Source organism: Lissotriton helveticus, chromosome 3_1, assembly GCF_964261635.1.
Source record: "Lissotriton helveticus chromosome 3_1, aLisHel1.1, whole genome shotgun sequence".
Taxonomy (NCBI): Eukaryota; Metazoa; Chordata; class Amphibia; order Caudata; family Salamandridae; genus Lissotriton; species Lissotriton helveticus.
The window spans coordinates 349080097-349104562 of record NC_136061.1 but is presented as its reverse complement, the minus strand read 5'-3'; the positions used below and the strand labels follow the sequence as shown (position 1 = coordinate 349104562).

The 24466-nt window shown below is 48.9% G+C and overlaps 1 protein-coding gene across 1 annotated transcript in view; it reads left to right on the top strand.

Annotated features, from left to right (window-relative positions):
• GOSR1 (golgi SNAP receptor complex member 1) overlaps positions 1 to 24466 on the top strand; it is a 468207-nt gene that overhangs the window by 401653 nt on the left and 42088 nt on the right. The window contains exon 7 of the mRNA XM_078680012.1: positions 4010 to 4039. Coding sequence (XP_078536138.1) covers positions 4010 to 4039 — 30 coding nt within the window. The remainder of the gene's footprint in view (positions 1 to 4009; positions 4040 to 24466) is intronic.

The window sequence follows — 24466 nt, the reverse complement described above, 5'->3', positions numbered from 1 at the left end:
CGCGACCGGCCCCCCTGGAGAAACGCTGGTGGAAGACCCGTTTGATGTTCGACTGGGCCCTATCCAGGGACGTAAAGGTATTAACGAACTTCCCCAGTTCCTTAATAAAAGGCTCTCCAAATAGACCTCCTTGGGCTACTGCGCCCGCCTCAGAAGAGGCCAGGTCTCCCAGCTTAGGATCTAACTTAATCAGGAGGGACCTTCTACGTTCTGTGGACAAAGCACAGTTCGCATTCCCCAGGAACACCACTACTCTCTGCGCCCAGTTAGAGAGGACCTCGGGGGAAATGACCGCCCCGGACACTTTGGCCTCTTCAGCCATGTCCAGAATCTTCGTTATGGGACCTATGGCGTCCAACAGCTTGTCCTGGCAAGCCCGCCAGGAGCGATCAATCCCTTTGCGAGGGTCCCTAACAAACTTCGCCAAGAAGGTAGCCATCTTGGGGTCCAGCTCAGGGGTCTGGGCAACCTTCCCTTCAAGCGTAGGCCTAGGGCACTCCCCGCGCAAACAGCTCCTTGCCTCTTTCTCTAAGGGCTTGCGTAGGCGGCCAGCGACAAACTTCGCCACCTTTTCCCCAGGGGCCCAAGCTGCCGACCTCGGATGGATTATCTCGTCCGGATCCAGCATACCTGAACTATCCTGCGGTATCTCGGCGGCGGAGCCTGAAGGCCTCCAAGAACGCTCAGACCCTTCGTCGTCATCGGTGTCTGCCGGGGAGGTTGGCGCCGGTGACAAAGGGGCCGAACCGGCTGGAACACCCGAGGGGCCCGGGGTTGGGGAGGGCGACGAGGCGGGATCTATTGCCTTCGCCAAGAATGCATCACGCAGCCTCTCGAAGGCGTCCTTATCCACGCCCTGCGTCCCACTCGACACCCCCTCCTTACGGGGCTTCTTAGGAACTGGAGGGGAACTGCCCGCCGGGGCCGTAGGATTAACCGGGACCCCTAGATGTGCTTGAGTCACCCTCTCGCACTCCTGTATGATACGCGCAGAGAGGCGCTCCTCCATAGGCCCCACTATCTCCGTGACGCACCTATATATAGAGCTATCTACGGCCTGATAGAATTCATCATCATTGAGGTAGCCCTGCGACTCCTCTTCGTCATAATACTCGTCCCCCATGTCAACCAAGCGTTCAGCAACACCACACTGCCCCCTTCCTAGGAGGGTGAAGGTCTAAAGAAATGACAGGGTAGCAGGCTGTAGCCTGTAGATATAATTTTTGGGGCAGAAACAAGGCTGCACACATTAAATGCCCAGTGGAACCGGGAATGTGGGAACACTCACCCCACTAGCGCGCTGGCCCTCTATAATAGACCGGGCCTCTGTTGCCTCCCTGCGCGCTAGGAACACTTTTCTCTAAGCGGAAGCACGAGTGTAAAATAACGCCCGTAGGCGGCAGCGCGGTCAGAACCGCAGTACAGACCCCAGCGGGGCGTCAAGAACATGCAATAAATCGTGGGGCAGAATACCGGCTCAGAGAGCGTCAAGGTGAGGCAACCGGGCGAGCGGCAGACAGAAACGAGCTCCTCAGCGCGGCTCTCTAGCGAGACACCGCGCTGAGGGGAACGAGACGCTTTGGCTCCCCCTAGCGGCCGGAGGCGGCCTCGAACATGGGCAAGGCGCGTAAGAGCAATAAAGTGCTCCCGCGACCGAGAAGGGCTCTGAAAGAAAAACGGAGCGCATCAACAAGCCCCACAATAAAATAAAAGCAATTACACAACGAAGAATCCCCTTAACAGTCCCCAAGAAACACCAACTTGAGGAGAAAAGGAGGAAACCACTTAACTGGCTGCGAAGCAGCGAAGAAAGAGGAAGTGGTCATGAGAAGGACGTCCTATCTAGCTGCGGTGGAGACTAAGGAAGGACTATGTTATGGACTGCCTAATGGGACTCATGGGAGTTGTGGTTTATGGACATTTCTTTCTGTTTTGCCCATATCCTTGGTTCTAAGGTAGGGCTGTTGTTATTTGATGGTTTTTTGGCTGCTGCGACTTTTGTAATAAAGCAGTGGAGAAGGTACAAAAGCATAATCTGAAGCCTCCGGTCCTGACATAGAATCCTTTGGATCACATACCATTTTTTGCACACCTGAAAACTCTTTGCCTTCTGAATGTAGTACCTCATTCTACATACAGTTTCCTCACTTCTAGAGTCCATGGTGCTTTACATTTCCATGGTCTAGAACATCAGACTTCATGTGAGGCCTGAGAGTCATTGTCGCCAGAGGGTATGGATCTGTGAGAGCAGAAGACGCCTGTCTCATACCTCCGCAGTTACCCTTGTGATCTGCAGGATGAACAAGTTAAGGAGCATACATTCCAGACATCTCTACAGCCTCAGTCGAGTGTGATAGAATGCTTGTTGTAGGGGTATGCTGCTGTCACACACCAGCTGCCAATAACAGAAACGGACCTCCAGGCACGACCCTATAAGTTGGCATCCCAAAACCAAGTGAGTTTTAAGGAGTATTTCACCAAGTTGCTTTTATTGCAAATACGAACTGGTGAGCCGAACGAACATAATTTTTTTTTTTTAAGGCTCTACTAACTTTTGTTTGGCATTTTTATTGTGAGTAAATCCAAGGCCAGGCAGTATCCCTCTTTTTCTAGCAGGTTGGGATCTTGCTCACTTTTGAGTGTTGGATTTTAAGCCTTATTTCAGCAGCTCTGACTCACCCACTTAACTTATCCCCCTTAAGCTCCGAGCTACAGAACAAGTGGGCTAAAAGACAAGTATATCAAACCAGTTAGTTACTCCTTCACTCAATTAACTGCTCTGACTGATGGGTTCGGAGTAGACCTTGTGGTTATCCAAGGACACCATTTCTCAGTTCTAAAATTGTTCACTGATCACAGGTAGACATTTCTATGTAACTGTATTTGTTCTAGTCGTTGCATTTAGGGCTTTTAAACGCTAGCATACAATGTGGGGTGATATCTTACTCAGAATGTACTATGCCCTTCTGGTTATATATATAACTGTTCTTCCCTTTGCTGTAATTCATAAAGATCCGTATTTTTTATAGATATTGTTTTGAGTGAAAAGTTATCTTTGAGTGATAATACTTTGTTCCATAGTTTCTCTGAGTTGCAAACCATACACCTATAGGAATACATAGCATCCAAAGGGCAGCATTGATAAGCAAGTTATTGTCCAGTAACCACGGGCTGCCTGGATAAAAGACATTCAGGCCAGAGGAGGGTGAAATAGGAGCATAACCCCATCAATGTGCTTTTTGTGTGTGTCAGTAGAATTAATATTTGTATTAGAAGTAATTAAGTCAAGGCTTAGGATAGCACAATAAAGCAGAGTAGAAACATCGCAACATCAAGCATAGTGTCCATAAATGTTGTAGCACCTATAATTATTCTGTTTGGCCAGTATTCTAGAGAGACTCCACACCAAGAATAACTATAATTTTCTTATAGTAGTGGAACCCATTAACAAGTACTTGACGATCCTTCAAATGTGCTAAAGCAACCTACTCAGTAGAAGCCTTGTTTGATTTACAAAGGTTAATATATAGACCTGATACCTGGTGGGCGATCGGTAGTCTTGCTGGGTCCTATTGCTCCTAGTCAAAAGGTATATGGGGTTAGTAGACACTCCAGTGGAGTGTCTTTGGGGCTCATACTATCCTTGCAGAGGGCCTCTTCCAACCGTGAATTGATGCATTCTTAAATCTCGCTCATAGTATTGTAGTTGTTATTTTTGTAGCTTTATGGGTGAGCTATATGGTGGTATAGTTCTTCTGGCTCCTTACATAGCCTTGTACACCTAGGCTGTGTTTTTTTACATTTTATCTAGTGGAGTTTTCAAAGCCGTATATCTGTCTAAATACGAGACTCCCATCTCTCAAGAACTAGTAAAATCGTGTATTAAAACTATTGACCACAGAGTTTTTGACTAGCAACATTACATGGTGAGCCCGGAGCCATTCTTGTAGTTTTCTGTAATATCGTCAGTGCATGTGTCTGATGTCTCTTTTTTTCCCTTCCTTTACAGCTCTGATCGCCTGATAGAAGAGACGATAAGGTAAGAATGTGCTTACAGATTTGTTACCCTTTAGAACAATCAATAGTAAATTGGTTTTGATGAGCTTTGGATGATGAGTTGTATTTACTCTGACTACTGTATGTAAATCAAGGTTGGCGGGTGGATTGTTGGCTACCTTTACCTAGTATCCACTTAGTATTGTTTTCTGCATATAAACTGTTGTTAAAGACACTGGCCCAGCATCCAGCGGGGATGGGGCATGTAGGAGAGCCCATTTGTAGGGTAGCAGTTTTAATAAGGATCGATGGGCAAACTTGTCAAGGAGAGCTCTACTAAGTAGCTGCTCACCTACACTGTGTAGGTCATTGTTGTGGTTCTGCTGCCTCTAGATTTGCTTCTCCGGTGCAACCTGTTCCTCCGGTAGTGTGGCAGTACAGGGCATGTGATCCCGGGGTCCTCCCTGCCTCCTCATGCTAAAGTGCTTCTAATCCTTCAGTCAGTTCTTGAATAAGTGTGCATTGACTCAGGCAGACTTTTTTTCAAGTTTTCTTCTGGAGAGTGATGGGACACATGTAGCTTTATCACTTGATGAGTATCAACATTACTGTCTGTGACCAGGTTTAAGATCAGACACTTTCCGGTGCACTGGGTACAGCATAATTTAGTTTTTAGGAAGCAAGCCATTGGTCCAGTGCAGTGATTGTTTCAAGTCTGCCAGACCAACCACCTAGGACAAAGGAAGGTTGTGTGGACGCTAAACTGAGACGGGACCCTGGAGCCAGCTTGCACTAGCGCTAGATACTAATTCCATTTGTGAGCTAGGGAGCAGAAAAATCCTGCAAAAGGCGGGATCTGGGGAGAGACACCAGGGCACTAATATGAACAGGAACTTACATTCACAAGTAAGGAGGAACCATGTCAACTTCGCTATATTACTGGGACACAGCCTTGAAGGGGAGTGATGGTGATGCGGTTGGGAAACATACTCGCTATACACAAAGGGCTTGACTGCAGTTCTGAAACAAATGCCATCAAGCGGGCAGCCACAGTACACCAGGCATAATACACTGTGAATGGAAGGAGTAGCATCTTCCAGGAAGTTACCCATGCAGTTTGTCAGATCTGTTACCTGCTTTGCTTCAGAAAAGCCCAAACGAGACATTGAAAGTATGGAGGTTGGTGGAGGGAAAGCAAAACGCCAAAGGATGGTACACCTGAGGCTGGGAGCTGTGAGCTATCATCCTTACTGCTCTTCAAAGACTTCTTTCTGAGAATGTAACATATTTCAGCTTTCCTCGAGCCTGACGCGATTAACCTCTTTGCTTCTAACTCCGTTGAATTGTCTGTTAAAAGCCTCAGCTCATTAAATTCTTCCGTAATGAGGTCTTGTTATTGCTTCCCATGGGGAGAACCAGGCAGCATTAGGAGCTGGTTCTGTGAAGTCGCTCACCCCGCCCCCGCTCGCTGAGAGGGTGCCTGGCTGCCTTTAATGGACTGCAAATGCATGAGTGAAGTCCACACAGGGCTTGGTGCAGGGTAGGGTGTGACTTGCAGGAAATCTAGTTTATGCCTGTGGTGGGTCTAAAGTTCCCCGCCCACTGTATGTTTTGCTGACTGAAGTTAAAGGCAAAGAGGGCTTTAAGGACGAACTTTACTTGCAGGCTGTTTTTTCCCTTCTTTTCCCTTTTTAGGGGTGCAAATCACTGCTACCACCGCTAGTCCTGAGGGCTTTCCCTCTACTTGCACAGGATCTCCACTCGGCTAAGCACCCATAATCCCTGAGGATTTAAGAGCCTTCACATGTGGTGGTGGTGTTTTCTCCACCCTTTAGAATTTCTTTTTTCAAGCCAGTATTCTTTGTGCGTAAGCATTCTGTTAGCCCATGTGATGTCTTTTCCTGCTCTGCACATTTTACATCCAGCCACTTTTTTGTTCTCCCTCATCCCCTGGCGTCTTGAAACACTAAGAACTCTTTTCTAACAGCTATGCAAGATACCAAATAATGTGAATTAATATGAACGTTCATCAGCTGACCTAGCTGCATTCACTTATGTTCGATTACAAATGCAATAGAATCAAGCACATCACGCACCCAGCTGTGGCAGAGGTGACCTGCGTTGAACTTTCGAATTATCATCCTTCAATTTGATTCTAAAATCTACGTTGCGTGTCACAGGGCAAACAGCTGGCAGACTATGTGACTCTTTCTATGCTATGAAAACCGCGTTTGTGCCATCTCTGGGAACAAAAAAAATTAGAATTAATTTTAATTTTTGTTATTTAATACCATGCTACATACCGAATTGTCTATTGCCTCCCGGATTCGTGCTCAGTGAGTTAAACAGGCATTGCAGACAGGTGTGAGTAACTAAACGTATACCTATTCAAATTACATCAGTCAGCCTTTGTCTGCCCTCTAAGGATAGTCACTCGCATTGGACAGACTGCCTTTGGTTCATCCGAAGCTAAGAAAATAAGTTATTTTGAAACCAGTTCACTAACCACTTACCATTCGAAGCAATAGGCCAGTGCCCACTGCCGCTGACGTGTTTCTGGTTAGAAATGTGAGGAGTAAAAACATGGTACTATGCTCGATCGATAACTAAAGGTCTGCTAGGAGGATCGTGGTGTAACCTTTTCCATAGAAGTCCGGCCACAATGTTTGTTTGATTCCTGGCAGAGATAACTCAGCCTTTCATTTTTCCAAGGACGATAAAACGAGTTCAGCAAGTAGTGTCCTAACTCCTAACCCTCCCCTAACATGTACATGTTATTTTATGATGCACTTTACTGTTCTCTAATGTTCTCTGCCAGGACATTTTAGGGCCTGGTTTTGATTGTATTGTAATTGCATGTATATGCTTATGCTCAATTAAAGGGAGTTTAGGACACAGATTAACTATGTACGTTGTAGAGGTGTAATACACGATCAAAGATTCTCTTCTATAGAAAGATTAAAAGTGCCTACGTTCATCGGTGGCAACAGTTGCTTCATGCACATAAACTTGTTTTTGGAATCAATGTCCCCGCTTAGCATTTGTTAACAATTTGATGGAAGCACCTTGCTTGGATGGATGCTCTAAAAGGCCTGTGGTCTAGCAAAGGAAATGGGTGTAACTCACCTGATCTTAATGGGGTGACGCTGGGCAAAGCAAGTGTCCATACATTTGCAAAATTAATGTTGGGAACCATCCATTTGAAATACAAAAAATATTTATTAATGTTTTAATGTGAAAGGCATCGTATAGCTTATGTATTTTTTTTATAGTTGTAAGCAAGCGAAAAGTCTTTCCATTTTGAATGGAAGAAAAGTGAAAGGGGTGTGCACGAGCCATGGATGTCAGAGGCGTTTAATAAAGCAAAACTCTTTCTTTGCCAGTGCCGATAAAATGGTTCGTGTGAGCCCCGGGGTCCGTCTGAAGTTTCATCTGAATCGAAATTTGCCTAGCATAGTAACGGTAAGTTTCAATTCTATTAAGGACACGGAGGCGAGGATTATGCTTTTCTCTCTTCGCTGTTTATTTTACAAAACCACACAGCAGCCAGAAAAGCAACTTATTTTCTCGCAAAAAATATATATGTCAAACACCCAACATGGGTTAAGCATATAACATGAGAAAAAAACACATGGGATAAACCACAACTCCCATCAAACCAAGAACCATAGTCCTTTCATAGTGTCCATGACGTCAAGGTAGGGCGTCCATCTTAGGCTCTCTTCCTCTTTCTTCGCGCGAGACACGTAACCTCAACCTCGGTCCTGTTTCGCCTCATTACCTAAAGGAAAGAGAACCACAGCATCAGCGATGTCAAGTCCACTGACCGGAAAGAAGGTCCACTGGACAAAAACCATAATAACAATGCACAGGCAAAGGCACAGGCAAAGCATCGCAAGTCAATAAGAAGTCTTACTTACACCAATACGGAGAGGGAGAATCCGTAGGAGAAGAGGGTGGGATAATCCTCGCCTCCGTGTCCTTAATAGAATTGAAACTTACCGTTACTATGCTAGGCAAATTTCGATTCTATGTCAGGACCGGAGGCTTCAGATTATGCTGGTTTAAAGCTGACTGACCACCAGACTCGCAATATCCACCACTGGTTTAAAGTAAAACCGTTTGAACGTGGAGTCTGAGGACCAATCCGCTGCCCGCATTAGGTCCTCCAAACGCGCTCCCAAGGAGAAAGCCTTCGATGCCATGGCCCCTCTGGCCGAATGAGCCCCAAACTGCTTGGTATCAATACCTGCTTCCTGCAACACCCACCGCACCCAGCGGGCTATGGTGGGGGAAGACACCGCTTTATGCGGTTTGCGCAAAGCAATCAGAAGCTGCCTCTCGCCCGGAGGGCGAAGTTCCAACGTCGCATCCTCATATGCTTTCAAACACCGAACAACACACAGCTTGGGGACGTCCACAAAGGCCGGGTAAGATATAGATCTCGTTGCGGACTTTGTACGACGACCCACCGTGAAGGTAACCCCATCCGGGGAAAAAACTCTTGCCGAGATGTCTAGAGCTCGGACATCGGACACTCTGCGACAAGAAATCAGGCACAAAAGCATGGCTAGTTTCGCCGAAAGCTCTTTCAAAGAAAGATATCTGTTCTGTTGCCACGACAGGAATAGATTCAGAACTACATTAACATCCCAAAGAACTGAGTATCTCGGTTCCGGGGGTAGACTAAGGCGAACTCCTCGAAGGAGCCTACAAACCAAAGGATGTTCCCCCACCGGATTTCCATCTAACGGCTCGTGGGCTGCCGAGAGCGCTGAGCGTATAGTATTGATGGTCCGGTAAGCAAGGCCGCCCTCCGCCAGTTCTGCCAGGAAATTCAAAATGTGAACGACGCCTGCGACCAAGGGATCCAGGTCCCGTCGAACACACCAACGAACCCACCTGGACCAGGCTGACCGGTATCTCTTCGTGGTACTATTAGCCCATGCCTTTGACAGGAAGGATTCAGCCGGGCCCGAAAGCCCCGGGAGCGACCAGCGTCGCCGGAAAGTCTCCACGCCATGAGGCGGAGAGAACCCTGCTCTATCAGGTGATGCGGCGTCCCCTCCGGACTGAGAAGAAGGCGAGGAAACGGGGGGAGTAGGATTGGAGAATCCCAAGAAAGTTCCAGAAGAACCGGAAACCACACTTGAGACCTCCACCAAGGCGTCACCATAACCACGTCCGCCTGCTGGCGGCGAAGAAGGGCCGCTGATCTCATCACCATGGAAAAAGGAGGAAAGGCATAAGGCCGTCCCTGGCTCCAGTCCTGGAGGAACGCATCCGTTGCCTCCGCCAAGGGGTCCGGCCTCCAACTGAAGAACCTCGGCAGCTGGAAGTCGAGGCGGGACGCAAAAAGGTCCACCGAGAAAGGGCCCCAGAGGGTGTCCAGCCAAAGGAACACCCGAGCGTCCAGCTTCCACAGGCTCGAGTCCCTGAGGTATCTCGAGTGCCAATCCGCCACTTGATTGGCTCGACCTGGTAGGTACTCCGCCGTCACCGAGACCTGGTGCGCGAGACAGTAGTCCCAGAAATCCCTCGCCAGGTTCGCTAACGCCCTGGACCGAGAGCCGCCCAGGTGGTTTACATAGCGAACCGCCGAGACATTGTCCATTCGCAGAAGGACGCACGACGTCGCCGCGTCCTTGGTCCAACAACGAACCGCGAAGGAGCCCGCGAGCAGTTCCAGGCAATTGATATGAAGTTGTTGTTCCTCTGACGACCAGCCTCCGCCTGTGGAGAAATCGCCGCAACGGGCGCCCCAGCCCGATCTGCTGGCATCTGATTCTATGACCAAATCCGGCACCGAACCGAAAATAGCTCGGCCGTTCCAGGCCTCCATATGGGTGAGCCACCAGGACATCTCCTCCCTCACCTCGTCGGTTAGTGGGACTAACTGGTCGTAGGAGAGGCCTCGCCTGAGGTGATACGCCTTCAGGCGTTGCAGGGCCCGATAATGTAACGGCCCCGGAAAGATCGCCTGGATGGAGGACGAGAGAAGGCCCACAATCCTGGCGATCTGACGCAGGGAAGTGTGAGACTTGCCGATCGACTGCCGGAGCTGATGTTTTATCTTGGCCATCTTCCGCGTCGGGAGGCTCAAGGTGGCCCGTACCGAGTCCACCTGGAACCCCAGAAACACCATCTGCTGGGAAGGCGTCAACACAGACTTGTCTTGATTGACAATAAAACCCAGGTCTTGCAACAAGGTGATCGTCTGGTTGAGCTGAAGGGTCAACATCCTGGGGCATTGCGCCATGAGGAGGATGTCGTCCAGGTAGACAATCATTCGAATGCCCTGGCTCCGAAGGACTTCCACCACCGGGCGCAACAGCTTGGTGAAGCACCATGGGGCCGAGGAGAGCCCGAAAGGAAGGGCAGTGAACTCGTATACCTGCTCCCGCCAGAGGAATTGAAGGAATCGCCTGTGTGGCGGATGAATAGAAACCACCAAGTAGGCATCCTTGAGGTCCAAACGAACCATCCAGTCGTTGGCCAAGAGAATGTCCCTCAGAAGATGGATGCCTTCCATCTTGAAGTGGTTGTAGACCAACCAACCGTTGAACTCCCGGAGATTTATCACCGGTCTCTTTCCCCCGTCCGTCTTTTCCACAAGGAAAATATTGCTGAGGAAACCTGCCGGATGCCTTGTCGATAGACAGACGGCCCCTTTTCGGCACAACGCCGAGACCTCCTCGTCGATCAACCTGGCATCCGCCTGGGAAAAGAGAATGGGGCGCGGATCCCTCGGCTGGTAAGGCCGATCGTAAAAGTCTATGTGGAAACCGCGCACGGTTTGAAGAACCCATGCGTCGTTCGTGAGCGCTGACCAAGAGTCCGGAAAACAAGCCAGCCTCCCCCCTATGCGGACGCTGTCCGCCGGGATAACACTCACCGTGTGAATTGCCGCTTCCTGCGTCATTCCTGTAGGTGCCGCGGCCTCCTCTGAAGCGTTGCCCTCTGGAAGGGTAAAAGGTGTTGTAATTGGCGGAGGAATTTTGTTGACCTCTGCCGGAGCCATGTCCCTTGTTCTGCTGATTTTGTCCGCCACGGCCGGTCGCGAGGCCCCTACCGCGACCGGCCCCCCTGGAAAAACGCTGATTAAACACTCTCTTAATGGTGGATTGGGCTTTATCTAGGGAGGAGAAGGTGGAAACGAACTTGCCGAGTTCCTTAATGAAAGGGTCTCCAAATAGACCGCCCTGAGCCACCGCTCCTGCCTCCGAGGAGGCTAAGTCTCCCAATTTGGGATCCAACTTGATTAGCAAGGAGCGTCGACGCTCGGTCGAGAGGGCGCAGTTGGCGTTTCCCAAGAAGATGACAGCCCTCTGCGCCCAATTGGAAAGTACCTCAGGTGAAATGGTGGAACCAGAGACCTTGGCGTCCTCCGCCATATCAAGTATCTTGGTCAAGGGGCCTATGGTGTCTAGCAATTTATCTTGGCATGAGCGCCACGAGCGATCAATGCCTTTGCGGGGGTCCTTGACAAACTTGGCCATAAAGGTGGCCATCTTGCCGTCCAATTCCGGGGTCATGGCCACCTTACCCTCCAGCGTAGGTCGCGGACACTCTCCCCGTAGGCAGCTACGTGCCTCTTTCTCAAGTGGCTTGCGTAGGCGCCCCGCCACGAATTTCGCGACCTTGTCGCCCGGCGCCCAGGCCGCCGACCTCGGATGGATGATATCATCCGGGTCCAACATACCTGAAGCGTCGTGGGGCAACTCAACCGCTGATCCGGACGGTCGCCACGAGCGCACCGAGTCACCGTCATCGTCCGTGTCCACCGGGGAGAGCCCTCCCGGAGAGGAAGGGGCTGTCACCGTCGACGCTGGGGGGCCTGGGGCCGGGAGTGGCGCAGGGGCCTCGGGTTCGGTCGCCTTCGCCAAAAACGCGTCTCTGAGGCGTTCGAAGGCGTCCTTATCCACGCCCTGCGCAGCCCCCGAGCCACCAGCCTTACACACCTTTTTGGGGGCGGGGGGTCTGCCCTCAGGAGAAATGGGGGAGGCCCCCTGGGCCCCCAGGGGTACCGGGGCCAACTTCGCGCACTCCTCAACTATGCGGGCCGAGAGTCTATCCTCCATAGGGCCCACAATCTCCTGGACACATCTATAAATGGACTGGTCAACTGCCTCGTAAAACTCGTCGTCCCCCAGGTACTGGTGGGACTCTTCCTCCTCCACATAGTACCCCTCCGCCATGATGAAAGCCCGAGGGTAGGGGGAAGGATCAAGACTGGCTGCAGGCACCAGCAGGTATGGGCTAACTCAAGGCTAGCAACGTTTTTAGATCTGGGAAACCAGAAGCATGAGAGGCAGCACCCCTCCCAGTGCGCTCAGGCCCTCTCACACGAGACCGGGCTCAATGCCGCCTCCCTAGCGCACTCAACAGCTGGGGCCAAAGTGAACAAATTCGTGCTGTGGTACAGCCCGCAGGCGTCAGGAGCGGTAATCCGCCAATACAGACCCACACGGGGCGTCAAGAAACAAGGGACAGTACAGCCCTGGCCGGGCGTCACGGTGAGGCGGCAAGCGAAGGCTGCAGACGCTGTCACTCTCCTCAGCGCGGCTCCCGTCAGAGAGAAAGCCGCGCCGGGGAGAACGAGACGCGACGGCGCCCTCTGGCGGCCACAGAAGCGGGCCGCAACTCCGGGGACAGTCGCGTCAGGGGCGAAAACGTCCCCGCGACAAAGTACAGAAACACGGGCTCTGAAAGGGAAAAAACACAACGTGCAAACCCGCTATAAGAGCCCCACAATTACGTAAGTAATAACCCAGTGCCAACACCCAAACCATCCCGCTACACCCATTATGCGGGAGAAGAGGGAAAAAGGCACTTAACTGGCTGCGAAGCAGCGAAGAAAGAGGAAGAGAGCCTAAGATGGACGCCCTACCTTGACGTCATGGACACTATGAAAGGACTATGGTTCTTGGTTTGATGGGAGTTGTGGTTTATCCCATGTGTTTTTTTCTCATGTTATATGCTTAACCCATGTTGGGTGTTTGACATATATATTTTTTGCGAGAAAATAAGTTGCTTTTCTGGCTGCTGTGTGGTTTTGTAAAATAAACAGCGAAGAGAGAAAAGCATAATCTGAAGCCTCCGGTCCTGACATAGAATCCTACGAGCTCACGTTTTTGCAGCCTGATGGAGCCGGCCTCGTGTTGAACGTAGCAAAGCTTCGTAGCCTCTCACGTCTGTTGCACCATTACCAATCCTCTGTCCCTCCTTCCTGTGCTTCAGTGAAGAAAATGCGATATTTACGTTCACCCTGCTGGTCCTCAGCTATGCCTAGTGCAGCTCCTCTTCCGTTGCCTTCTGCTCCTCTTCCGGTTTTGCTTACTTGCCGGCCTCCCCCCTCTTGTTCTAACTTCTGATGACTCTTTGAGAATCCCACCCCTCAGTTAGGGTCTCCTTTTTAGCCCCAGCTCAGCTCAGCTTTTCTTGTGTGCCATTGTCAGTGGATGCTACCCAGGCAGGCAACTAGAACCACATTTCGGGAGGGGGGAGGGGGTGTGGGTGGGACAATTCTTCCAGCAATAGGTGAATGGCTCTAAGAAGGGGTGAAAACACAACAAAAGCCTCATTAACAAGTAAATGGTCTTTAAAACACATGTGAGGTACTCTGGTGCGGCTGTAATTAGATGGTCGCCAGCCCGCGTAGCTGTCTCAGCCCGTACACACGACTTCAGAGGGGGGGGGGCTGTAGCCCCGTGAGCCCAGTGGGTATTGCGCGCCTGCTGCTGCCTCCAATCTAAAGTGGAGGGGCGGCGCGGGGGAGAGGTGCATTGGGGGCACTAGGAGAATAATAATACATTTTTAACCCCTTCGCTGCTCAGCTCGTCATGAGGCACAGTGCTCGTGTGCTCATGACGAGCTGAGCTCGTCACGGCCACACCCATTTCCGTGGAACGCTCAGCACAGCAGGGGAATTATCCCCACGTGTGAGCGTTCCACGGCTAATGACGCGCTCAGCTCGTCATGAGCACACGAGCACCGTGCCTCACCGTGCTTGTGGGTAATGGTTCCCTACTCTTTCCACCGTTCTTCCTTATGGATAATTCTGCTCCTCTTCTCCCCATTATCCGTCCTTGTGCCTCATGCTGCTCTTTCCTCATCTGTGCTTCCTTGGGCCTCATGCTGTCTTCCCCTCACTCTCTTTCCTTGTGCGTCGTGCCGCCCTTTTCACTCTCCTTCCTTGTGCCTCATGCTGCTCATCTCCTCCTCACTCTACCTCCTTGTAGGTTATGCTCCTCTTCTCTTCACTCTTCCGTCTTGTGGCTAATGTCCCTCTTCTTGCTCTGCTTCCTTGTATCTAAAGCTGCTCTTTACCTTCTCACCTTGTGACTAATGGTGGTCTACTCACTCTGCTTTCTTTTGGCTAATGCTTCTCTTCTCCTTCTGCTTATTTTTGGCTAATGTCTCCCTTTTACTCCTCTTCTTGTGGCTAATGGTACTCTTCGGCTCACTGCTTCCTTGTGGCTAATGGTGCTCTTAGCTTATGCTTAGCTTATGGCTAATGAGGCTCCTCTTCTTACTCTGATGGTTTAGAGGTAATGCTGCTCTCCTCCTCACTCTCCTACCTTGTGCGTAATGCTACTGTTCTCCTTTGCCTCCTTCTTTGCGCCTACTGCGGCTCTTTCCGTCTCATTCATCTTCCTTTGTGGCTGGTGCTGCTTTTCTCCTCACTCTGCCTCCTTGTGGCTAATGCTGCTCTTCTCTTGCTCACTCTGCCTCCCTGTAGCTACTGTGGTCGAACAGATACATACCCTGAGTCAACAAAAGAATCACCTTCCGGCTCCTCACCCACGCACACAAAGCCCTACACGACCAAGGCCCGATCTACCTCAACAACCGAATCAACTTCTACGCTCCCAAGCGCAACCTCAGATCAACCAGCCACACCCTCGCCGCCGTCCCCCGCATCCGAAGAGCGACAACAGGAGGAAGGTCCTTCTCCTACCTGGCCGCCAAGACCTGGAACTCCCTCCCTCCCGACCTGCGCCTGACCCAAGACCACCTCTCCTTCAGGAAGAAGCTCAAGACCTGGCTGTTCGAGCAGTAACGGCCCCCCCCCCCCCTCCTAGCGCCTTGAGACCCTACGGGTGAGTAGTGCGCTCTATAAATGTCTTGATTGATTGAGTGCCTGACAGGTAAGAGCGTAATTGCCCGCCTCACCCTTGCACTTCTGGAAGTACCCGCTCCATCCTGCACTGTGAGTGACAGCAGTGGAAAGTGCAGTTCCTGGATGTTGTTTCAATGACACCCTGCGCCCACCATGAGTTGGTTTCTCTTCTCTTTGAAATTGGGATATATGATCTCTGAGGCACGCATTGCTTCGCCTGTCGCAGTGCACACTGGTCTGATGCATTAACATTCGGTGTGCACTAGACTGGCAAAGGGTGATTCCCGTGGTCAGTCAGTAGCCGGACTGATGTTTTAATGTTTTTTTATGTTTGTAGCTGCAGGTGGTTAGGCTACCCTCGCTTCCTCCCCCCTTTCTGGGCCTTGTGTAGCTTGACCCCTGCCCTGTCTTGTGGGCTGGGGCTTGCATGGGGGGACCCTACTTTTTCTGGCCCATTAAGAGGGTTTGAATCTCCTTTCCTTTCTCATACTGCCTCTTTGTCCTCTCTCTGCTTCGCTTTGTTCTAGGTTTTCGCTTCTCTTCCTGAACCTCTGCTCCCTCTGTCTTTCCTTCCATCTTTCTTCTGCTCTTTCTACTCTTCCCTCTCTCCATCTTCCCCTTCTCTATCTCTCACCTTGCCTCTATTTCCCTTCCTCCTTCTCTGCCATCGCTTTCCGAAGAGAAATGTCAACAGAAGTACAAGTCGGAAACACGATTTTATGTATCATTTAGGGAGGCAATCGGGGTAAAAAATATTTCATTGTGTGAAAATCAAAATAAAGTGTCCACTGTAACTGCTGAAACACCAGGCGTCTGTCCTTCCTCCTTGCTTTAGGCAACCTTTGAACTTCCAGACCCTTCTCTAGTTTGCTGTCTCTGTTGGCCTATGACTTGTGTCCATAGCTTGAAGTGGTCTGAGCAGCACTCGTAGTTTATGCACCTTGGAAAGTGTTTTACTGCTAATACATTTTTTTCCTGATTATATGAGCTATCATTTGTAAATAAGACTTTATGAATTAGTGAGGCATTGTATTTAATTTGATTAAGGCATGTCCTACCTCTCCTTGATCACGCCCCATTTGATAGGTAGCCCTAAACGTCGGAGCATGGGATCAAAACAAGTTCGTGCAGTGGATAGATTAATCCACTGAGCTTGGAGATTTCCCTAACTCCAATTTTCATCGCTTCATTGTGGGCCCTTTGTTTGATGTAGATCCCTTTGTTTGATGTAGATCCCTTTAGGTTTGAATGCATTCTTCAAAATACGTGGTGGTGTTATTCTGCCTTTCATGCTGATCATTGACCTATCAAGAAGGCATCCACCTTGCACCGCTAACATTCCACTGGACCATGATGGTTCCAACAGCGGGATGCCCAGTAAGAGCGGGGTCGCATTAAACCCTTCCTGGAGCCAAGCATTGCCTGCTTCACATGCATCTGTGTAATCATTGCTATTTTGCTGCCTCAATGAAATGTGTTTTGTGACAGCTAGTATACCACAGCGCCCACCTGGGCTAAGGTTATGTTCTTGCAGCTAGGTCACAGAAGCTCAAGCCTGTGTTCCTAGTCTACATCGGACTGTAGTGTAAGTGACCTCCTGATCACAAGTCTCATCCAGCCTTGTATCACACGTCCCGTCCCGTTAATACTCCGTCCACGGCTGGATCCTTATGGCTGCATCTTGCAGTGCACAGCTTCCCTCCCAGCTTGGCATGTGTGACATCTGGAGGCCTGTGCTCTGACAGCCCGGCCATCACTCCTCGTCGCGCCTCTGCAGCCCAGGGCCGCCTCGAGAGGCAGGGACGCGTCTAACATGATCCAATTTTCACCGGGCTGTAATTGAGCCCTGACAGGCTGTGCATTATGCCAGCTTCTGGTGAAATTGGACCTGCAGATTGAACGGGGTGTAAGAACGAGCTGCTCGGCCTCGTCTCAAGACAGGATCGAATGAAGACAAAGAGGGAAGGAACTGGACGTTCTGCTTTACTCCCGTGATCCTCCCGATGACTGACTGTTCAGACATGTTTGGGAGCGCCGAACAAATGAATGCAGCGTCCGGTGAACATGAACAGGTTTCAACCTTCAGACGTGTAATCCTGGGTACAGCGTGAAATGAAATGTGTGATTCGTAAGGACTCAAATGGCAACAAATATAAACATAGAAGGCCATTTCGAGGAAAATAAATATCAGTAGAATCACATTAAAGGGGTTGCATAGTTGCAGACGGTGATAAAAGGCAGAGATCCAAGAGCCACCTTGTCATAGTCTTGGCCAAACATCTGCACATCAAAGAGACATTGCGTGTTTCGTGAATACCATGGAGCAGCCTCGCTCCCATGTCGTAATTGGACTCTTCTAGTTTCCCTTGCAAGGCTGAGCCAACATAAGTATGTGCTTTGAATGATTCGCTCACTTTTATAAGTTATAGTGAAGGAGCACTTTTATGGCACGCTTAGCCAAACGCTGTTGCTTTCTCCAAAGGTATAACGGTCAGCAGATTTAGGTAAGATGTGAGGACTCAAACTTGTCTGTTTGTTCCCTTCTTTTTTGTAGTGTATAATGCATGGCCCTTTTCAAAGAGGTAGTGTGAGATTGCCATTTTACCAATGAGTGTGGTTAATCGCTTTTAAACCCAAAGACAGAATCTCCTTCCACAAAGCGAAATAAAAGCCAGAAACCTTCAACTTACATAGACTGCCCTATCCAGTTTAATTTCCTAAATGACATATGCATATATACATAAATGTGTGGATGAATACGTGTGTGTGTGTGTGTGTGTGTGTGTGTGTATATGTGTGAGTATATATGTCTGTTGTTTTCTTGTGATCCTTCATCCTCAAGTATATGTGTGTATATATATATATATATATATATATACACACATATATATATATATATATACACGCACATATATATATATATACACACACACACACACATATATATATATATATATATATATATATATATATATATATATATATATATATATATATATATATATATACATATATATATACATACATACATGCGCGCACACACACACACACACACACATGTCCAAGAATCTTGGATCAAAGATATCAACACAAGCAACACTAGCACTCCATAGTTCTAAGTTCTAATACGGTTTATTCGGCAACTCGTTTAACCCACGCGGGGGCTTCGTCACAGCGTTGGCGAATTAACCTTATTGGAAATTAGAACTATGGAGTGCGAGCCTTTGCTTGTGTCTATATCTTTGATCCAGGATTCTTGGTTGTGTAATAACTGTCAGCCCTGCCAAGTACCAAGCATCAGGCGTTAGTCTAACGGATTTCAGTGTGCTGGTCCGCATCACCACACTGAAATGCATTGTTGCGCATAATCGTTATAGCGCTTCAACTGTCAAGCCGTTAGCAGTGCTATACTGTCTAAGCAAGAGTGGCTGGTAGCGCTTCTCATGGCACTGAGTTTTGGGGATGGCTGAGGTAGAAGCTGTTGGTTACTAATGCTACAATATATCCATAGATTCCCCTCGATCCCCCCGCATTACATTCTGATTGACGTCATAAGCGCCAGGCAACGTTACGTCCTGCTGCCTGCAGTTACGTTTGTGGGAGGCATGACGGTAAATTAAAATTAATCATGGCCGTGCCAGAATCAACTCCACGGGACAGCAGTGCATGTGGAACCCACTGTGCAGGAGTGATGCCTGCTGCTGAACGCACCGCACACGTTTGCTGAGGGAGTCACGAGTGACTGTACACCAGCGGCCAGGATCCTGAGGAGACGTGCTGGCAGCTGGCCCGTAAACCGAATTCAGTCCTGCTAAGTATCACGCTTCAGACGTTACTCACGCATTTCAGTGTGCTGCCCCGCATCTCCACACTGAAATGCATTGTCACGCATAAGCATAGTCTCAGAGCTGTCAAATAAAGCGGACTGCAAACAGTGTGTGGCAGCTAGAAGTGCACCTCAGTGTCTGCGAAGGCTGTCCCTGTAGACTTGGGCACCCTCCTAGCTCCTCGGGCTCAGCCTCACAGATACAATGTATCTATCTTTTTTGATTCCCGCGGGGTGTGCAGAGAACCTGAGTGATGACCTGGCCCGGCCCAGGTTCAGTGAGTGAGACAGTCTCAGACTGGCCGTAGCGCCACTGGAGGACGTGACGTTATGTCCTGCTTCCAGAGAGCGCGGGGAGTTGTTAGATTTCGTGAGGACTCTGCTGCTCACTGGGCCGGCTGCTCAATCTCACTATCTGGTTTGCCGGCAGCCTGGGAATCATGGTACTCTGCCCGCACCTCACTCAGACCTGTCCTGAACAGCCGGACCGCCCGCGCTTTGGGGTCGGCCCAGGATTTAAATTGTCATGCCGCCACGCCTGTGAATTATTTCCGAACATCAACAGATTGCGGGCCGGCCTGGCTGACACAATGCCCCTGGGTGAAGGAGAGTGCTGCATCATGCACTCAAGAGACCGTGGTGAGAGGATGAAGGCCAATCGTCACCGGTAGAGTCACACTGCCTCAGCCTGGGGGAAGAAGAACGAACACTGTAAGTTAACCAGCCAGTGCCACTAGTTTTTAGTCACAATATCACAATCAAATTAATTATTTTCGGAGTGCGCACAATGTTTCTATTCTAGTACTGCTGCAGCAAGCGGTGCATTCATTATGGCTCCCCATGAGGCCAAACACTGAGGACAGTAGTTATCGGGCTCCCCGTACGGGCACCGGCTTCATTCACTAGTGCACAGTCCGGAGTTGAGGGCAGCGTAGAGCATGATTGTGGGAGTTATTCCCAGCCAGGGATACAGCTAGATGCAAAGAGGGAGTCTGGCTGGGGCTGGATCATCGCAGGCATATTTAATTTTGGTTCACAAGTTGGAGAGATGAAGAGCAGCACTAAAGCGCAACCAGAGCAAATCAATATGTCTAGCCAGGGGCTCAGGTGACAAGGCAAGTTCCCAAAGAGCCTCGCAAACCTCGTGGGTCCTAGGCAGCTGCAGCCAGGACAGCTAGGAGGGCGTGGTATCCAGTGGGCAGAAACAAGCTGTTTGGGGACACAGAGCATATTCTCTAGCAAAGCAACATATACCCCAGCAGGTCAGGCATAGGAGCTCCCTGGGAGTGCTCTAATGGTACTACAATGCATTCCGGCCGGTAGCGCGGGTTACTGTCCTGGGCTAGTGGCTGTTTGACATGTTTCTGCTAAATAGTTGATATGGCTTAAAGTAGATAATTCTGTTCCGTACGTATTTTTTGATCACTCTTACAGCCTGCTGCAGCATGACACACACCGGTACAAATACTCTTAGGTAGTAGCACAGGCGACACACCGGACCCCGGCCAATGCGGTCCTACGTCCAGCTTTAGGATTATTACTGCTCAGTGCCTCGAAGTGTCTTTTTTAAATAATACAGCATAGATATGTAGGCTATGTGTACCTTAGTCAGCCACTCCTCCCGAGGCTTGCCACCCCTCCCCCCCCAATCATGCCTCTTTGTATTGTAATGTTAATTGCTTAGATTAGCCATGCAACTTACTTTCAGTCTCAGGTTAATAATAGCTGATGGCGCTGTGTGCAGTGCTGCAATCAACAAATTGATTTTTATTAAACTGCTCAATATGTCTTTTTGAAATAATTAACAGACTGCGGCTGGGTTGTGGCCCCTAGCTATGTGTTCCCATCCATTTCTGGTGCTTTCCAGACGTTTTAAGATCTTATGATATCTCGTTGCTCAAATGGGTGTCATTTATAATATTGATATGTTTCCCTCATCTTCATTGTTTGATTTTGCTTGCGAGAACGTGTCACTCATAGTTGTTGAAATGTCACTCATAATTACACTGAAATTCAAAAATGTCACACACAGCAATCTGAAACCTGGGCAGCTATGGGAATTGCCGTTGCAAGCCTCACAAGTAAGTGACAGTGTCACTGTGAAACTCCGTGCAGTGTTAATCCACAAATTAGCTTCTTAGTAGCAGCGCGATCAGCTGCCTGCGGGTCGGTATATAGACTTGAGTCTCATTTCTTCTATATATATATATGGTTCATGCAAAACAGAAAATGCGACTCGCAGGGAGCTGATCGCGCTGCTGCTAAAAAGCGAACTCTGTAGTCCATATGATCCCGACCCCCCTTCAGTGCCATAGGCCTCTTGTCCAGGGCTTTAAGTGGGGGAAAAAATGGGGGTGCTCTAAAAGGGGCAGGGCAAACCTCTTAAAGGGGTGCGGCCTATCTAAGTAGGGGTGTGGTCTAAATCAAGATAACTAGCATTGTGTTAGGGCTGGGGCAGGATCACGCAGACTAGTTCCTCTCTCTGCGCTTCACTTGTTGCTGGATCACACTGCAGCCTTGACACTCAGTGTGAAAGGTCAGAGCAGGGTCGTGCTGGAGCAGTCTGCCTGTGGTCATCTCTCTCCTAATCATCTCACGATGTCAAGGCTGGCACCACGACGACATTGCTCCAGCGCTGCAAAAAGAGAAGGGAAATCCTGAGAGAAAATGGCTCTCTTTAAAGGATTTCCCTTCCTCTTACAACGCGGCTCACCTGGCACGACGTCAGTAGTGAGCAAAATGAGCATGGGCACATCGATGTGCATGCTCTCACTGCAGTCGGGGGGGACCAAAAAGAAAACGGACTACCTTTGTGAGGCCTGAAAATAGAGCTCGATGGAGACCTGTTTCGAGGCCCCATGAAAATAACTGCCCGTGCTCAGACCCGGACAGACCCGGCCCACTTAAAGCCCTGCTCTTGGTAGTGTTGGTGCAAGGGACACAGGAAGCCCAGTCAGTTGCCGTGAGGGCGAGACATCCTAGTCCCCAGGTCTCTCTCTCTTCCTGCCCCCCTCATCAGCCCTCTTGTGATCTGGGCTCAGGGGGGTACTGGTGCACAGGATCTCCCACACACTCGCCTCCAGAGGCCTCACCCATTTCAGTTCGCAGGCTGCACTTCCAAGGCCCGCCTCACCTACTCTGTCGTGCCGCTTCAGCAATACATGCTGTTGGGTGCGGCCACTGGCCACATACTAAGGGCACAGGGTCGTCATTTAGGAAGCGCACTGGAATCTTAGTTAGCGGCTGATGCCACTCCTGCTAGTGCCAATTATCAGGTCAGGCAGATTCAGCCTGCGCTCCCTGTCTCAGCCTCACCAGAATTGCGTGAACAATGTTGGAAATAAGATTCCAGTCCAGACCCTGACCCGCAGGCAACTGATCGCGCTGCCACTAAGAAGCTAATTTGTGGATTAACACTCGAATGCACTCAGTCACACAGTTCATGTAAAACAGTCTGAAGATGAGACTCCAGTCCAGACAGGTTCTGTGACCTTCCATATTTCGTCTTTTTGGAATGTTTTCCCGTTAATGCTTTGCAGCTACACACAAGCATTCATGCATCTCCAATTAAAAGGCAAACTCATTATTTCACCTTCTCTGTTCTCAACTTGTCTGTAAACATAAAAACAATTAAAGTTTATAATCGAATCAGAATACAAAGAAAATTACACGTTTACAGGATGAAAAGCAAGGTAAATGCAAGTGACCATACGCCAAAACATATTTAGAATTATTATTGTTTTTAACTACTTGTTTCAAAAATGCTAGATTATCAGTAAAAAGAAATATTTAAAATTATTTATTTCAAGGTCTTTTGGTCTTAATGCTTTCGATTTGTAATTTTCAATAGTTGTATTTTATTTTGGCTCCTTTCGACTGCACTCTGTTTCTCCTGTAGGTGTTACTTTGCAGAGGTACAGGAAAGGCCAGGCTGTGTCTTCTGTAATGACAAATACACAGTAAATAAACCCTACCAATTAGCTGACATTTGTGTCCGAAGGTGGCTTTGAGTGTTGCATGGTACAGCAGGGTGATGCACTGTTTGTGATGGTTCATGCTGGGGCTTCTCAGAACAGTTTGATCAGTTCATACAGAGGGTGGATGAGGCACGTGGTTGCCACTGAGTATCTATAGTTGTGATTGTGTTCCTATAGGAAATTCTTTTTTTTTGTTGCTAATAACTTTGGTGCCGTTTGAAGAATCTCCATGAAATTTTCCCAAAAAGTGCTTCTTTTAGACCAGTTTTGCATGGAAAGTTTCAGGGTGATAAGTCAAGAGGAGGCCAAGAAAAAAAGAGAAGTCCCAAATTGCGTTTTCTCCATTTATTTTTCCATCGGAAATTTAGACACCGCTACAGCCTAAACCGCTGAACGGATTTACACCAGATTTGGTCAAAAGCTAGATCTTGGATCAAAAAGAGTGCGTTTTATGATTTGGTGTAAATCAGTTCTGTAGTTTTTTATGCAATTTATGATCAAAAACTTTGTGTATCTAGGGACATGCACCCTCTGCGGATCCCAAAAGATCTCAAGCGGAGATCTTATTGGCTGCCAACCAGCTAGTGGTGGCAGCCATCTTAGGGCTCGTTACAATTTAAACAAGCATTTACAATGCAATGGTTTCACCTTTGCAAAAGTTAGAGCTATTGGCATTGTAAATGACAAACTTTGTATTTGTGTTGGTTTTGAAAACAGATAAATAAATGGCATTGTCATTTACAATGCCAATAGCTTAATCTCTCGCAAATGCCAGACCTATTGCATTTGCAATGCAAAAGGTTGCGTATTTACGCGATTTTGAGCTAGTGACATTGCAAATAACAATGCGTTTTATTTGTTTCAAAACCCAAAACATAAATAAAAGTTCTCACACTGCTGTCTCTCTCACACTGCTGTCTCTCACACTGCTGTCTCTCCCTAGAACACACACACTGCTGTCTCTCACACACACACTGCTGTTTCTCACACACTGCTATCTTTCTTACACACAATGCTATCTTTCTTACACACAATGCTGTCTCTCACACTGCTGTCTCTCATACCCCCTGCTGTCTCTCACACTGCAGGTGTGGCTTGTGGGTTTCCAGCTCATATCTGGAGTGTGTGCGCTGCTCCGTTTCATGGGTATGTTTTTTTTGCATACTCCGCAGGGCATTAGTGGTAGCTTCGGAAACTTTTGTTTTCGGGAGAGGGGTGTTGGGGTCAGATCACAGCCAGCAAAAAGCAAATATACATTAGCCAGTAAGAAAATGCAGCATGAAGTAAAACAACACAAGCCAGGCAAAATTTCTAGCAAATCACAAACAAACACTAGCCAGGCCTAATGTGCAACGGGAAGCAAAGATACACTCGCCAGACGGAATGTGGAGCAAATGTCAAATATACACCAGCTAGTCATAATGTGCAGTGGGGAGTTAAAATACGTAGGCCATGTATACAGCAAATGTCAAATATATACTAGCCAGGAAGACTGTGCAGCACAAGGTAGATATACACTAGCCAGGCAGAATGTGCAGCGGGAAG